We start from the raw sequence: 16,251 nt of genomic DNA, 5'->3' as shown, positions 1-16,251 counted from the left end.
TAACACCATTCATGAATGTGTAATTAAAATACAAATTCTTATACTTAGCGAGCAGCTATTGGAAAGAGACAGAGCTGTATTAATATGAGAGAGAATGAGTACGTACATGACCAACTGGTGACTAAAATTTCTAGTAATTTTATTACTTCATAGAAGAAGATCTCTGGCCAACTAATCTTTGACAAAGCAGGAAGGAACATCCAGTGGGGGGTAAAAAAACAGTCTCTTCAGCAAATGGTATTGAGAAAACTGTGCATCAACATGCAGAAGAATGAACCTGGACCACTTTCTTACACCATACACAAAAATAAACTCAAAATGAATGAAAGACTTAAATGTAAGACAGAAAACCATAAAAATCCTAGAGGAGAAAACAGGCAACCACCTCTTTGGCCTTGGCTGCAGCAACTTCTTATATGACATATATCCGGAGGCAAGGGATGAATGAAGCAAAAGCAAAAGCAAAAATGAACTACTGGGACCTCATCAAGATAAAAGTCTTCTGCACAGCAAAGGAAACAATCAGCAAAACTAAAAGGCAACTAACAGAATGAGAGAAGATATTTGCAAATGACGTATCAGATAAAGGCTTAGTATCCAAAATCTATAAAGGACTGAACAAACCCAACACTCAAAAACAAATAATCCAGTGAAGAAATGGCAAAAGACATAAATAGACACTTTTCCAAAGAAGACATCCAGATGGCTAGCAGACACACGCAAAGGTGCTCAACATCACTCATCATCAGGGAAATACAAATTAAAACCACAATGAGATACCACTCACACCTGTCAGAATGGCTAAGTTAACAACTTGGGCAACAGACGTTGGCAAGGATGTGGAGAAAGGGGAATGCTTTTGCCCTAATGGGAATGCAAACTGGTGCAGCTATTCTGGAGAACAGTATGGAGGTTCCTCAAAAAATTAAAATCAGAGCCACCCAAGGCCCAGCAATTGCACTACTAGGTATTTATCCAATGGATTAAAAAAAAAATGCTGATTCGAAGGGGCACATGTACCCCAACGTTTAGAGCAGCACTATCGACAACAGCCAAAGTAAGGAAAGAGCCCAAATGTCCACCAGCTGATGAATGGATAAAGAAGATGTGGTGTATATATACACAATGGAGTATATTACTCGGCAATCAAAAAGAATGAAATCTTGCCATTTGCAACAACATGGATGGCACTAAAGTGTATTATGCTAAGCAAAATCAGAGAAAGACAAATACAGGATTTCACTCATATGTGGAATTTAAGAAACAAAAGAGATGAACATAGGGGAAGGGAAGCAAAAACAAGAAAAACAGAGGGAGGCAAACCATAGAGTCTCTTATACAGAGAACAAACTGAGGGTTGCTGGAGGGGTGTCGGATGTGGAGGTGGGATAGATGATGGCCATTAAGGAGGGCACTTTGTTGGGATGAGCACTGGGTGTTATATGTAAGTGATGAATCACTAAATTCTAATCCTGAAGTCATTATTACACTATATGCTAACTGGGATTTAAATAAAATTTTAAAAATTAAAAAAAAAGTTTACTAATATTTTAAAAACCAGTGCATGCAATTTTTAAGAACACTAGTAACTCATACTGACATGCTGCTCATATTTTCAAAGAACTTTCCGGTTTCACTAGATCATACTGTCCCTATCAAGTAGTCAGAATGAGTATGCCTGCCTATATATTTTTCTATTGTAGTAGAATATTTGCCTCAACATTTTAGGAAGAAAAACTGAGATTCTGAGAAAGTATAAAGCCAAAATTACTGAATAGCCTAGGCTTTTTTTCAATGTTTTATTGCCTCTCCTGCCTTGTATTTACCTTTTTGGAGAGAAGGGTTAATATAGCTAGTTATATCAACAGTAGTAGCTTTTATTTATTGGATATTTATAATGTCTCTGACTTTGTAATAGTCACTTTATAGATATCTTATCTCAATTATAACTTAAAACAACTCTAGAAGGTAGATATTACTATCACCTTTATATAATAGATGAAAAAACTGAAAACCTGGAGAATTTAATTAATTACCCAAGTTATACAACTAAGCAACCAAGGTTAGATTTTAACATGCAGCTAAATGTCTACAGAGCCCATGTTCTTATCCACTTCTCCTAGATCTAATCAGTAACCAGCTCAGGCTGTGCAGTTCAAAGGTGATATTTTATAAATAGGTAATTCAAAAGTAACTCTCAAGATTACTTTCAAAAACAGAATATTTCAGTAGTTTACAATGAAATTATTGGTAGTATTACAATGAAATTATTGGTAGTATTCTCCCTAAAATAAGCTACAATATTTCACAGAAACTTAATGAAGACAAAGAAAATTGTCTCTCTGCTTTTTAAATATCTTGCTCAAACCTCTCAGTATCAACAGGAATTAGATTAAAAATGAATAAAACTTTATTAATACAGCACCAGTGTTCAGTACAGAATTTAATACTACCTGTTTAGATATTAGTTTAAAAGATAACAAATTTAAAGCAATTCTATTCAGAAAGACAGGTACGGAGTCAACACATTAGTGGCAAAGTACTCAGAGACACCTCTTAAGCTGTGAGCTCTTAGAGAAGATAATTAACCTCCAGCTTAGAGCCCATTTCTCTCTCTATAAAAGTAAGGATAAACAAATACCTACCTTTAATGGCTGTTGTGAGGACAGTCTGACAAAGTATACACTTAGAGAATAGCAACTGTTGTTACTACTGGCATTTTTATTATCACTAAGAGATTAAAAATATTTCAGCTAAAAGAAGTTAAGAAAGCCCATTAGTTTTAAATAAAATATTTATGGCAAAGTAAACATGTTCTAAGAGAAGGCTTTAATCTTAACTTTTTGCTGAAATCATAGCGAAAATAAAATAAGCTACCATCAGTTTTCCTTTTATAATCGCTGTGATAATAACCTTCATAAAACAAATTACTTCCAGGTCCATTTTATTTTCTATTAACAAATTATTTTAAAGTTTAACTTTTTTTGACCCTTTAAGAAACTAAAACAAGTTTAAACCAGAAATCCAAAAAAGGCTGGGAACAAAGTAACACAAGTAAACAAAAGTGCATTTTGCTATCAATCATTAGACTATTCTTACATTTGAGCCTGAACGAAGGACATTCACTAAATTAAAATTTATAAACATCTCAATATAATAGTGACTTTCAATTCCACAGCAATATGAAACACAGAAAAATCGGCCTCTGCGTTAACCCAAAGAACCTACCATCCCAAGGGCTGGAACCAAGTCAATATAAGTAAGCAGAGAAAGATATAGGACAGAAATATCAGAAAACTGGGTTATGCTTCAATAAGTTTTAAAATATGTCATTTTCATATAAGCATAGGAGTTAAAGTGTTACTTTAAAATTCTTTTAAGTTTGTTTTAAATACATTTTTAAAATAAAACGATGGCTTGTATCAAACACTTTACAGCTAGATGATAGTACCTTATTATGCTGTATTTGAACCACTCACCGAAGTTTGATCAGGTTCTCCATCAGCCAAACCTGCATCCATAGTGAAAGAAGGTAAGTTTACGCTTCTCTTTCCATTAATCTTTAGCCATCCTGTAAATATGGAAATCCTAGAAGAAAAAAATTACATGTATTAGGACTAGTATAAAACTGTGATAAATGAGAAAAAAAAAAAGGAGTAAGTATTTTAGGAGAGAGAAATTATTTTAGGCTGAGGTAATTGGGAAATCCAATAATGGGAAAAACAGATTTTGACATGGGCCTTGAAGAATGGTGAAGGTTCAGAGAAAAATGGAAGAAGGACAGACAATATTCCAAGTGAAGAGGCATAGCAAGAGCAAGGTTACAGGCATAAGACTGTTCAATGTTTAAAAAGATGTTTAAATCTACTTTACAATTAAGGAAATAAAATGTTCTTTTTTCATGATTATATTGGCAAAAACTTTTAAAAAGTGTGCTAATATCCAACACTGACAAGAATGTAGGAAAACAGGTATTCTCATACTTGTGTGAGAAGAATATAAATCATAACAATTTTTCGAAAGATAATTTAAAATATGTACACTTTAATCCAGTAATTTAGAGGCTAATAATTATGCCATATGTACTTGTTTATATAAATGCACAAAGATATATAAATACATCCAACAAAGTAACAGATATGATGAGAAGAACTGGAACAACCTTAATGTCAATCATTGGGAGTTTGCTTAAATTATACTATATACATACAATGGAACATCATGCCAGCAACTTCTAAAAATGAAGAAGGTGTTTTTACATACTCTTTATGTATTTACTTCAAATAGAGAGAAGGCCACATTAGGTGGAAAAGGCAAATTACAGAACATTATTGATAAAATACTCTGCATTTTCCCAATTTTACAATGAACATATATTACTTCATAGTTATTTTTATTTTGAAAGTCTTACAAGCATGTCTTTATCACAAGTCTTTTTCTTCCAAACTTTGTAAACAAAACCTCCAAGTTGAAGTCTTTTTTTTTTTAATGTGTATTTATTTTGAGAGAGAGAGCAAGCACAAATGGGAGAGGGGTAGAGAGGGAGAGAGAGAATCCCAAGCAGACACCATGCTGTCAGTGTAAAGCCTGATGCGGGACTCAGATCTCACCAAATGCGAGATCATAACCTGAGCCAAAATCAAGAGTCAAGATGCTCAACCGATTGGGCTACCCGTGTGCCCCCAAGCTGAACTCTTATCATATAAAACTACATATATTCAAAAGCCTCTAATAAACTCTCTAATAATTCTTCCTTAAAAGAGCTAACGAAACCAAAATCAACAAGTCAGCAGAATTCTAGTCATTTCTTGAAGTTCTAAAATCATTTTGTTTCTGCAAGTATAAAAAGCTTCACTGAAGTGTAAATGCTGGTGAAAATACTTCTTAACTGGGCTTTGGAGGGCTGTCATTTGGTTTCTCTCATATAAACAATACAATTAGCCCAAGCTAAGTGAACTTGCAGTTTATAAACCTTAAGTATACTTCCCCAGTATATGTATTACAATTCACCGTAATTATTTATTCTCATGATCTAATTCTCTTCAGGGACAAAGACTGCATTTTACTGATCTGTCTACCCAGTGCTGGTTCATGGCAGACATTTCATAAACATTTGTTGCACTAAACTGTCACTTCAATTACCTGTATGAATAAAAAATAATCCAAAACAGATGATACAAAAATTATTTATGTCTATGTGATGCACACTATAATTCATATTTGAATACTGACACACATATTCTAGAAATTGGCAATATTAAAAACAAAACGATAAGACACCCACTGGAAGCTTCAACTTCAAAAATATTTTACTGGGGAGCCGGGGTGGCCCAGTCAGTTAAGTGTCCAACTTCAGCTCAGGTAATGATCTCACAGTTCGTGGGTTTGAACCCGCATCAGGCTCTGTGCTGACAGCTCAGAGCCCACAGCCTGCTTTGGATTCTGTGTCTCCCTCTCTCTCTCTGACCTTCCCCTGCTCATGCTCTGTCTGTTCTGTCTCTCTCTCAAAAATAAGTAAATATAAATTTTTTTTTTAATTTTACCAATTTTTTCATCTTATCCATTCCATTCTAAGGATTCCTTTATTACTAGACATTATATTAGGCACTTAAAATGCATCAATGAAGGCGTTCCCCTCTACTTGGTAGATGGGATACTGCCTGATTCATAAATCATTTAATAAAGCCAATTAGATCTATAAAATAAAATTAAAATAGAGATGTCCAGGTGGCTTAGTCAGTTGAGCATCTGACTTCAGCTCAGGTCATGATCTCACAGTTCGTGAGTTCAAGTCCCACATCAAGTTTTGCACTTATACTGCAGAGCCTGCTTTGGATTCTCTGTCTCCCTCTCTCTCTCTGCCCCTCCCCCACTCTCTCTCTCAAACATATATATTTTTAAAAATTATGTAAAATAAAAATACATCAATAAACAAAACAAAGCCCTACTCTCATGGAGCTTATATACTAGGAGACAAAACAATAAATACAATAAATTAAAAGTTATATGTTAGAAAGTGATGCTATGAGGAGAGGCTTGGTGGCTCAGTCAGCCAAGCATCCAACTCTTGATTTTGGCTCAGGTCATGATCTCACGATTGTGAGATCAAGCCCTGCATCAGGCTCTAAGCTGGGTGTGGAGTCTGCCTGGGATTCATATTCTCTCTTTCTCTCTTTCTCTCTTTCTCCCTCTCTCTCTCTCTCCTTCTGCCCCTGCCCTTCTCTGGCGCGCGCGCGCTCTCTCTCTCTCTCTCTCTCTCTCTCTCTCACACACACACACACACAAGCACGCGCACGCTCTCTCCCTCTCTCCCTCAAAAAAGGAAAAAAAAAAAAGGTGATACTAGGAGAAAAAAATAAAGCAGGCTAAGAAAAACCAGGGAGGAAAGGGTTACAATTTTAAGTCAGATATTTATGGAAGGTCTCATTGAAAAGATGACATTTGACCGAAGATTTGAAGTAGGGAGGAAAACAGCCACGTAGATATCTGAAAAAGAGTTTTCAGGTCAGAGGAAATAGCCAGTGCAAATGTTGTAAGTGACTAACTTGTAAGTCTGAGGAAAAGCAAGAAAACCATGTGGCTAGAACAATGTGAGCAAAGGGAATAAAGAGCAGCAAGAGATATGATCACAGAGGTAAGGCCTGAAGGACTGAAAAGATGGCCATCAGACAAGAAGAAGACAGATGGGAGAGTAAGGTTTTTTTTCTTTGGGGGAATTTGGGAGGGGGTAAACAGGTGTTTGGTTTGGGGCATGTTAAGTTTGAGAGGTCTATTTGATATTCAAGTGGGTATGTTCAGCAAGCAGTTGGAAAAAATATAGCACCGTGAAGATTCAGATAGCAAAATGAGGGGTAAAGTTTTTGAACATGTTTAGTTTTTAAAGACATGAATGTATTCTTGGTATCAGGTATGTGATAAATGTTTGTTAGCCTGTGAAGAGCATATAGATACTATACTTCTCAAATGACTTTTTTAAACCAGTATTTGGTTTTGCAGTAAGTTTATAATGAGGAGATTTGATTCCATGAGGAGTATTTTATACTTTAGCAATAGGCAGCTCTCAAAAGCTTTATGAAAACAAAACAGTAACAAAACCATACATGACAAGGAATATGTAAAACAGAAGTCACAAAATGTAAGGCAACTGGCTGTGGTTTTGGTTCTTCTTTCCAAACCAGTATTTCAAAATGTATACATAACAATGGAGTTTTAAGACTAGTCCTAACACTATGGAAAATGTGGCAACACTGAGGAATGACTGATTACAGCTGAGCAGCAGCCAACTACTTGACACAGGTAAACATTCTCCAGTTTGCACCCACCTCTCACACAATATTTGCATCTGTACTTTTCATTGCTTCCCTCATTTTCTGCTACCTGCCTAGGTTCTGTAAGTGCTTGAGTTCTGACCACTCATTTAAGGTAACCTGTACAGAATCTTTGCTAACACAAAGAAACACATTCAATAACATATACAACTGCTTTTAGTAGAGCAATTTTATAAGCTCCCCTTTTGGATTTCTTCTATCAGCCACCATCCTTTCTGTGACTAAGTTTTCTACCTATGCTTTCTGAGCTATCCCTTCTAGTACCTAATGATAGTAAAAGCCTTTACTTATATATCAAGAACTTGTCCTGTCAGTCCTGCTTGTCCCCAATGCTCAAACCTCACTGATTGTTAAAAAGGCCTTTCTCAGTCCTACCTCCCTAAAAGCTACCCTCCTCTATTTTACCTCCATTGGAAATTTTCTTAAATATTCATGCTTCATTTCCTCTATTTCGTTCCCCTGACTTCATGCCTACATGTATTATGTTGGTTCTACACCTAGGTTAATCTGAAGCACAGATGTATGTGCATATATGTGTGTGTTGTATGTATAGCTTTTGATGATTTTAATTAATGTTTTCTTGACTTTATCCCAATTTATGATTAAAACAAATACTATGCCTTCCTTGACCATCGCTGCCTGGAAATATGGATTTCCTGCCAATATAATTTTCACTTAACTGTACCTTCCCATGCTATATTAAATAAAAGGGCAACAATGGATATCCTTGTCTTGTTGCTGATCTTAGGGGGAAAGCTTTCAGCTTTTCACCACCAAACAAGATGTTAGCTGTGGGCTTGTCATATATGGCCTTTATTATACTGAGGTACATTCCCTCTATATCTGCATGTTGAGATTAAACGGATGCTGAACTTTGTCAAACACTTTTTCTGCATCTATGGAAATGACCATAAGATTTGTATACTGGAGTTTATTAATATGGTATATCACAGTGACTGATTTGTAGATATTAAACCATTCTTGCAGCCCTAGAATAAACCCACTTGATGATAGTGTATGATCCTTGTGATGTATTATTTCAGTTTGCTAATATTTTTTTGAGGATTTTTGCATCTATGTTCATCAGGGATATTGGCCTGTAATTTTTTCTTGTGGCATCTTTGTCTGGTTTTGGTATCAGGGCAATGCTGGCCATATAAAATGAATTTGGGGAAGAGTCCTCTCCTATACTTTGGAAGAGTTTGAGAAGGATTGACATTAACTCTTCTTTGAATGTTTGGCAGAATATACAAGTGAAGCCATCTGATCTTGGACTTTTGTTGGTAGGAAGTTTTTAAATCACTAATTTGATCTCTTTACTAGCAACTGATCTGTTCAGATATTCTATTTCATTAGGATTTAGTCTTGGTAGCTTGTATATTTTTAGAAATGTATTCATTTTTTTTTCTAGATCGTCCAATTTGTTGGCATATAATTATAATTGTTCCTGGTAGTCTCTTACAATCCTTTGTATTTCTGTGGTGTCAGTTGTAATTTCTCCTCTTTCATTTCTAATTTTATTTATTTGAGTCCTTTTTTTTCTTAGTAAGTTTAGCTAAAGGCTTGCCAATTTTGTTGATCTTTTCAAAGATGCAGCTCTTAGTTTCAATGATCTTTTCTACTGTCTTTTTAGTCTCCATTTCATTATTTCTGCCCTAATCTGTTAGTTCCTTCCTTCTACTAGTTTTGGGCTTACTTTGTTCTTTTTCTGTTTCCTTAAGTGTAAAGTTAGGTTGTTTATATGAGATTTTTTCTTATTTCTTCAGTGAGGCGTTTATCACTATGAACTTCTCTCTTGGAATGACTTGCTGCATCCCACAAATTTTGGTACATTTCTGTTTTCGTTTCTCTTAGGTATTTTTTAATTTAAAAAATTTTTTTAAATACTTATTTATTTTAGAGAGAGAGAGAGAGAAAGTTCAAGTGGGGGAGGGGCAGAGAGAGAGGGAGACACAGAATCCGAAGCAGGCTCCAGGCTCCCAGCTGTCAGCACAGAGCCTCACTCACATGGGGCTCGAACTCATGCACCATGAGATCATGACCTGAGCCAAAGTTGGACGCTCAACCAACTGAGCCACCCAGGCGCCCCTTGAGGTATTTTTTAAAATTTCTCCTTGACTCAAATGGTCAGTCAGTAGCATGTTGTTTAATCTCCACATATTTGTAAATTTTCCAGTTTTCATGTAAATAATTTCTGGTTTCTAACCACTGTGGTAAAAATAATGCTTGATATGATTTCAATACTCTTAAATTGATTAAGACTTGTTTTATAGCCTAACATATGATTGATTTTGGAGAATGTTCCATGCGTACTTGAGAAGAATGTGCATTCTGTTGCTTTTGGATGGAATGTTCTATATGTCTATTAATTCCATCTGGTCTAAAATGTTTAAGGGCAATGTTTTCCTATTGATTTTCTGTCTGGATCATCCATCCATTGATATTGGAGTATTAAAGTCCCTTATTATCGTATTGCTGTCTACTTCTCTTTAGGTCTTGTTAATAGTTGCCTTTTACATACTTAAGTGCTCTCATGTTGGTGTATAAATATTCATAAATGTTACATCCTCCTGTTGGATTGATCCCTTTATCATTATATAATACTCATCTTTGTCTTATTACACTTTTTGTTTTAGTCTATTCTGTCTGATATAAGTATAGCTACTCCAGTTTTTAGTTTCCATTTGCATGGAATACCTTTTTCCATCCCTTCCCTTTCAGACTCTGTGTGTCCTAACATCTAAAGTGAGTCTCTTACGGCAGCATGCAGATGGGTCTTGTATTTTGTTTTTTGTTTTTGTTTTTTTTTTTTTAATCTATTCAGCCACTCTCCAATCTTTGGAGAATTTAATCCAATTACATTTAAAATAATCACTTTTTTAATTTTTAAAAAATAATTATTGATAAGTATTGTGCCTACTACCATTTTGTTAATGCTTTTCTGACTATTTTCATAATTCCTCTCTTCTCTTACTCTTCCTTTGTGGTTTGGTAACTTTGTTTTAATGGTATGCTTATATTCTTTTCATCTTTTGTGCATTTACTATCATTTTTTGCTTTGTGGTTATCATGAGGCTTACATATAACAACTTCTAACTACAGCAGTCTATTTTAAGTTGATAAGTTTGATCCAATTGTAAAGCTTAACATTTTTATACTCTTCCACAACCCTACCCCCCAAATTTAAAATTTAAAACCATGAGACTGGATGATATCTCCTGGGAATCTGTGCAGGCAGAAAAAAGGACCAAGGTCAGATCTCTGAGGTACTTCAATTTTAAAGGATCAATATTTATAGAATGAATCCCATTTCAATTTGCAGAACTACTCATATAGTTTATGTAAAGACTGGATTAACTAATATAAAAGGCAAAGAAGATACATACACACACACAGTAAAAGTCAAATCATAACATGACTTTTTAAAAAGTGGGGGGGACACCTGAGTGGCTCAGTTAGTTAAGCATCCGACTTTGGCACAGGTCATGATCTGGCTGTTCAGAGTTTTGAGCCCTGTGTTGGGCTCTGTGTTGACAGCTCAGGGCCTAGCCTGTTTCAGATTCTGTGTCTCCCTCTTTCTCTCTCTGCCCCTCCTCCATTCACTCTGTCTCTCTCTTTCTCTAAAATAAGAATAAACATTAAAAAAAAAAAATTTAAGGAATTAGGAAGCAGGAAAAGAAAGATAAAATTAAGGATAAGTGCCCTAAATTCCTTACCTTTGATGACAAGAAGTTGAGATAAGAGACACTGCTAATAAGTCAAGAAACAAGTTTTTAGTATTTTCTTTCAAGCCAAAGATTACAACTAAAAATATAAAACAAAAATCCTAGAGGAAAGGTTGACTGACTAGTGGCCTAAAGTATAAGCACAATAATTTTCCCATCGTTCAGAGGTGAAAGTCAAAAGATGTTTAAGTGATAATAAGTCTAAGAATTACAAAGTTTAGTTTTTTAAGTTAAAATGGTAATTAAACACAAATTTAATGGCAGGAGGTCCTAGGGAATAGGTTGAGAAGAAAGGCAATCTCTCCTGACACTTAAAAAAATTTTCAACAGTGTATGTTATTACTATAATCAAAAAGAAAGTCTAATAATTTTTTTTTTGCAGAAGAGTACAATATATCAAAATCCTGAAGGCTCCTTTCTCCAAATTGCCAGGCTAGAGCTAGGCCTGCATCCAAATTTAAACATAATTACTAGCTAAATTCAAAGTTTAAAGAAGACTTTGTTCTCTCTTTTGTTCTTTTTGTTATCAGTACTTTAGATGTTGTTTGGAAACCTGGTGCCTCGTTGTCTACACTTAAACTAAAAAAGTTCCTAGAAAAGGTAATTTTTATAATAATTCTTCTCTATTTTGGGCTTAAATTGCTATTTCAGTCACAGAAAAAAGGAATGATCAGCTACTAAGCAAAGCTAACACCTTTAACACATGTCATTTAATCGTAACAACCTTCTGATGCTATAATGAATGATGGCTGCTTCTGAAGGCATTGACAGGTTGTGTACGATTGGTACGATCTCATAGGATGCCCCCAAGGTTTTTTGTTAAAAATGTAGCAAAAACAAAAATTCTCAAAAGCAAGAATGCTTATCAATGAATACACCATACTTCCAAAGAATAACACACCGAAAAGTAGGATTGGATTCAAGAATTTTAATTTCACTCACTGCCAATTTGGCAATAATAGGTTGCAAATAAAAACAATTTGGGGGGCGCCTGGGTGGCTCAGTCGGTTGAGCGTCCGACTTCAGCTCAGGTCACGATCTCATGGTCCATGAGTTCGAGCCCCGCGTCGGGCTCTGGGCTGATGGCTCAGAGCCTGGAGCCTGCTTCTGATTCTGTGTCTCCCTCTCTCTCTGTTTATTCTCTGTCTCTCTCTGTCTCAAAAATAAATAAAAACGTTAAAAAAAAAATTTAAAAAAAAAAACAAAAAAAAAAACAATTTGGTTTGGGGTGCCTGGGTACCTCCATCAGTTAAGCCTCTGGCTCTGGATTTCAGCTCAGGTCATCATCTCAGCGTTCCTGAGATGGAGCTCAGTGTTGGGCTTTGTGCTGACAGCGTGGAGCCTGTATGGGATTCCCTCTCTCCGCCCCTTCCCTGTTCTCACTCTTTCAAAAAACAAAACAAAACAGAAAAACATTTTGGTTTAGTTAGTCTGAACTAATCTACAGTATTTACACTAAGTCAAATCCTTAAGGTAAGCCTAATATGAGAAATTCATTACATAAACGTGATAGTTCCCAAAAAGCACGCCAGCACCAACATCCTATTCATAAGTACTTTGACAAGGATGCCTGGCTGGCTCAATCAGAAGAGCATGTGACTCTTGATCTGCGGGTTGTGAGTCCAAGCCCCACATGGGGCATAGAGATTACTTAAATAAAACTTAAAAAAAAAAGTACTTTGACAAAAAATAAAAATCATGTAAGTGAATTGCTCAATTAGAGCAGTCTGCTATATCCAAATGGCTTTCATCTAAATTATTGCAAGATAGTGTAATATATACATTTCTTACAATGTAATAATATTTTGGCACCTATGAATTATGTTAAAATTCCTTCCCCTCTAAAAGTAACAACAATGATGATGATGAAATACACAATATATAGAGTTCAGCCAAAACAATACCATTAGCAATTTGCCCAGAGGAAAACCAACAGCGTTGGACTAAGTTCAATGAAAAACAGAAAATCACTACTACCAAATTTCTAGCAAGTTACGAACCAAATTCTATTTCCCAATTTCTCTAGACCAACCATTAATATACCAACCATTAATATAATTCATAAAACTTATGGCTTATAAGCCTTTACTTATGTTGCTTCACGATCAATTATATGCCCTTTATAGGGCTCAAAATACATTCATCAAATATTTATTTACTTCTTGTCACGTAAAGACACTATTCTGGATTCTGGACATATATAGAACAATAATCATCATTCCTGTCCTAGCTGAAAGAAAGCAAAATAAACTGACTAGTACGCTACAACATAATGAGCCTATGACAAAGCTACATGCATGATGTTACCTATAAAAACACATAAGGATATTAAACTCAGATTTTTGGAGGCAGTAGAGTAAGAATACAAAAAGCAAAAACAAAACAAAACACTTTGCAAAGCCTTTTTATATTAAATAAAACAAATTAACTACCAGAAATAGAATATATAAATAATCCTAACTAGAATTAATTAATGCAAAATCTTTTATAAATCTTATAATCTAATGGTTTTAATTTATGCAGACTATTTTGAACTTAAGTTTTCATTTTTTTTTTTTTTTTGAGATTCATCTATTTGGCTTTGGACTTAGTGACAAACAAAACTAGTTTACATCATCTCTCAATCTATACTTAATTCTACAAAAACAAACAAAAAAGAACTGAAGTAATCTCAAATAAATTACTATACAGTTTACAATCCGCCTAAAAAAATATATGTGGGAAAGGAATATATCAGAAATGTAACTGCCTAGTTTAAAAATAAATAAACTTTGGTTACAGCAAGACTCTATCACATATAAATCCCTGGACATTTTGCACAGTTGGATACAGGGAAGAACGTATGGATAGAGCTCGATACTTCCTTAAAAGTATCAAGCCAACCTGCAGAAAACTGCATAAGATACCTTTTACTATACATTCATACTTCCCTTTTAAAACTTCAAGAAAAAAACTATTCTGAAGTGAAATATCTAGTTTTATAGGTTTTAAAGGAAACAGCAAAATAGCACCCAGTAGCAATCAGACCCACCACCCAGTCTGTGATCTCCAGTACTTCTCATTAAAAGACACCAGGGCTTCCTGGAGAAATGGCATATTCTAGGTCTAAGACAACAAATGTACAAGGTGAGCCTAGAGTGTCTTACATTCTAGTATCTTGCATATCCAAGCAAGAATGCTATGAAAGTCTACCAGAGTTATATAGTGAAGACTCAGGAGCCACCTCAAAAAGGCTCCCAGTAGCCAAAGACAGGACCACTTTGCAGAGAAAACTTATACCTACATAAGACAGTATGAAAGTCAAGGGGCTAATTATCCAATTCATATAGGGTTCAAAAACAAGACAAACTAATGGCATAGAAATCTAGATAATGGTTTATCTTTGAAGAAGCTGTAGGGGATAAAGATAAGGATGGGACAAGGAGGTTTCTGAGTGCTATCAATGTTCCATTTCTACGCTCTCTAGAATATGCTTCTGGAAATAATTACAATTTTAAAAATTTAGGTCTTAAAAACATTTTACGCTGATTATCTAATAGCTAAAATTCTAATGATAAAGCTAAGTTATTAGTGTTTTAGCAAATACTATAACAAATATTAAATGTAAGTATTATCTGCTTGTTGATGTATTCATTTATATTCTTCTATCATCTGGTACTTAAACTGTTTTCTAGTTTGTTTGTTTTTAATTTTAGAGGGAAAGAGCATGCAAGCAAGGCAGAGGGGCAGAGAGAGAGAGAGAGAGAGAGAGAGAGAGAGAATCTCAAGCAGGCTCCACACTCAGCACAGAGCCCAACAGGGGGCTCAATCCCACGACCCTGGGATCATGACCTGAGTTGAAATCAAGAGGTGGACACTTAACCCACTGAGCCACCCATGCACCCCGAAACTTGAACTGTTTTAAGAATGGTAAATGATATCTAATTGTATATATAGTACAAAAAGGTTATTTTTTCTGAAGCAGATGAATATGGTAAATTTCAAATATTTGGCTTCAAGAACCTAAAAAAATCAAAATGACATACAAGGAGCTTGCTTATAAGTTTAATAAAGACCACTAAGAAAAAAGTATCAGTTTCCCCTATTACTTACCTTCCACATACTGTTCTATAAAACATCTCCGAGACAACAACTCAAAACAAAAGGCTACAAGACCCAAAATATGGGTAATTTAATCATTTTGAAAAGCTTTGTGATAAACTACTTGGCATTAACAGATACTATAAATGTTTTCAAATGAATTAATGCACTTGAAAAATACATACTAATATCACACTAATTTAAAAAAAAGAACAGACAAGACCAAATGGATTCCACTTCTTCTCTATTACAGAGGTATTTCCTCCTCTTTGCACTCAAAGTGCTTCTAGTACGTCTGCCTTCTTCATTTTAGATCCAAAGCCCCATAAAGACAGTTTATACAGAGCGCATGGTAAGTGCCAAGCATTATACTACCCCCAGGAGAGCCAAAGTACACAAAATACCCATGGTCCATGACCTCAACGACTTTACATGAGGTTACGGAAAATTTCTCATAGAAAATGTTTTAAGTTGGGACCTAAAGCATTAGTGGCAGTTAGCTAAGTAAAGAATGGCAAGCAACACATTCTCACCAGAGAATATGCATAAGCCCTTAGGCAGGAGGCCACTCACATATTCTCCCATACTTCCAGTAATACAGTGCATAGTAAATATCTCACATTATTGATAATAATCTAATAGAGGAGCAGTGTGAGAAGATAGAAGGGGGCAACGTGTATTCTGAATTTGATAACTGACATTTAAACATGCTATTTAGTTAGACGTTTTAAGAAATGAAAATCAACTATTGGTTTGGGTCCATTCAGTAGCTATTTCTATTCGCCACAAGGTAATGTGGAAGAGAAGCAATTAGAGTGGGTAAAATTTTGATGTTTTTCCTTCTCCAGAACAAGAAAGTTGTCAAAAAAATAATGTGTGAGGCAAAAAGAGCTACATATTTCTTTCCATCACCTTATTCATTTGCCATTTTCTTCCTAGAAGCATTTCTTGTACTTTAAGAATCCAACAAGGTCCAAACCTTTCTTACACCTACTAAATCAGCACTTAAAATAGTGTGAATAACATCCTTAACTGTTTATAATACACACCTTGGGTTTTCACAGCGGCCAAATTCAATGCCTAATTATGCAAACATGCTGTGACTGTAAAGGAGTGTA

At 35.1% G+C, this 16,251-nt stretch overlaps 1 protein-coding gene and 1 long non-coding RNA gene across 14 annotated transcripts in view; one reads left to right on the top strand and one right to left on the bottom strand.

The window, feature by feature from the left end:
• OSBPL8 (oxysterol binding protein like 8) overlaps positions 1 to 16,251 on the bottom strand; it is a 157,149-nt gene that overhangs the window by 103,479 nt on the left and 37,419 nt on the right. For 9 of the 13 annotated variants that reach the window (XM_086712761.1, XM_086712760.1, XM_086712763.1 and 6 more), the window contains one exon: positions 3,480 to 3,588. In XM_086712761.1, coding sequence (XP_086568887.1) covers positions 3,480 to 3,521 — 42 coding nt within the window. In that variant the 5' untranslated portion in view covers positions 3,522 to 3,588. Of the gene's footprint in view, positions 1 to 2,645; positions 3,413 to 3,479; positions 3,589 to 16,251 lie in introns of those variants that run through there. The other 4 variants (XM_025927024.2, XM_086712770.1, XM_086712768.1 and 1 more) reach the window with 3 other exon arrangements.
• On the top strand, positions 7,178 to 14,795 carry LOC147579032 (uncharacterized). Its single transcript, XR_015253475.1, has 3 exons — positions 7,178 to 7,296; positions 11,584 to 11,653; positions 14,749 to 14,795. It is a non-coding gene; the product is annotated as an uncharacterized LOC147579032 (long non-coding RNA).

Source organism: Puma concolor, chromosome B4, assembly GCF_028749965.1.
Source record: "Puma concolor isolate L17-30 chromosome B4, mPumCon1.1.hap2, whole genome shotgun sequence".
Taxonomy (NCBI): Eukaryota; Metazoa; Chordata; class Mammalia; order Carnivora; family Felidae; genus Puma; species Puma concolor.
The sequence above is the reverse complement of the archived record's forward strand: the minus strand, read 5'-3'. Positions and strand labels throughout refer to the sequence as shown.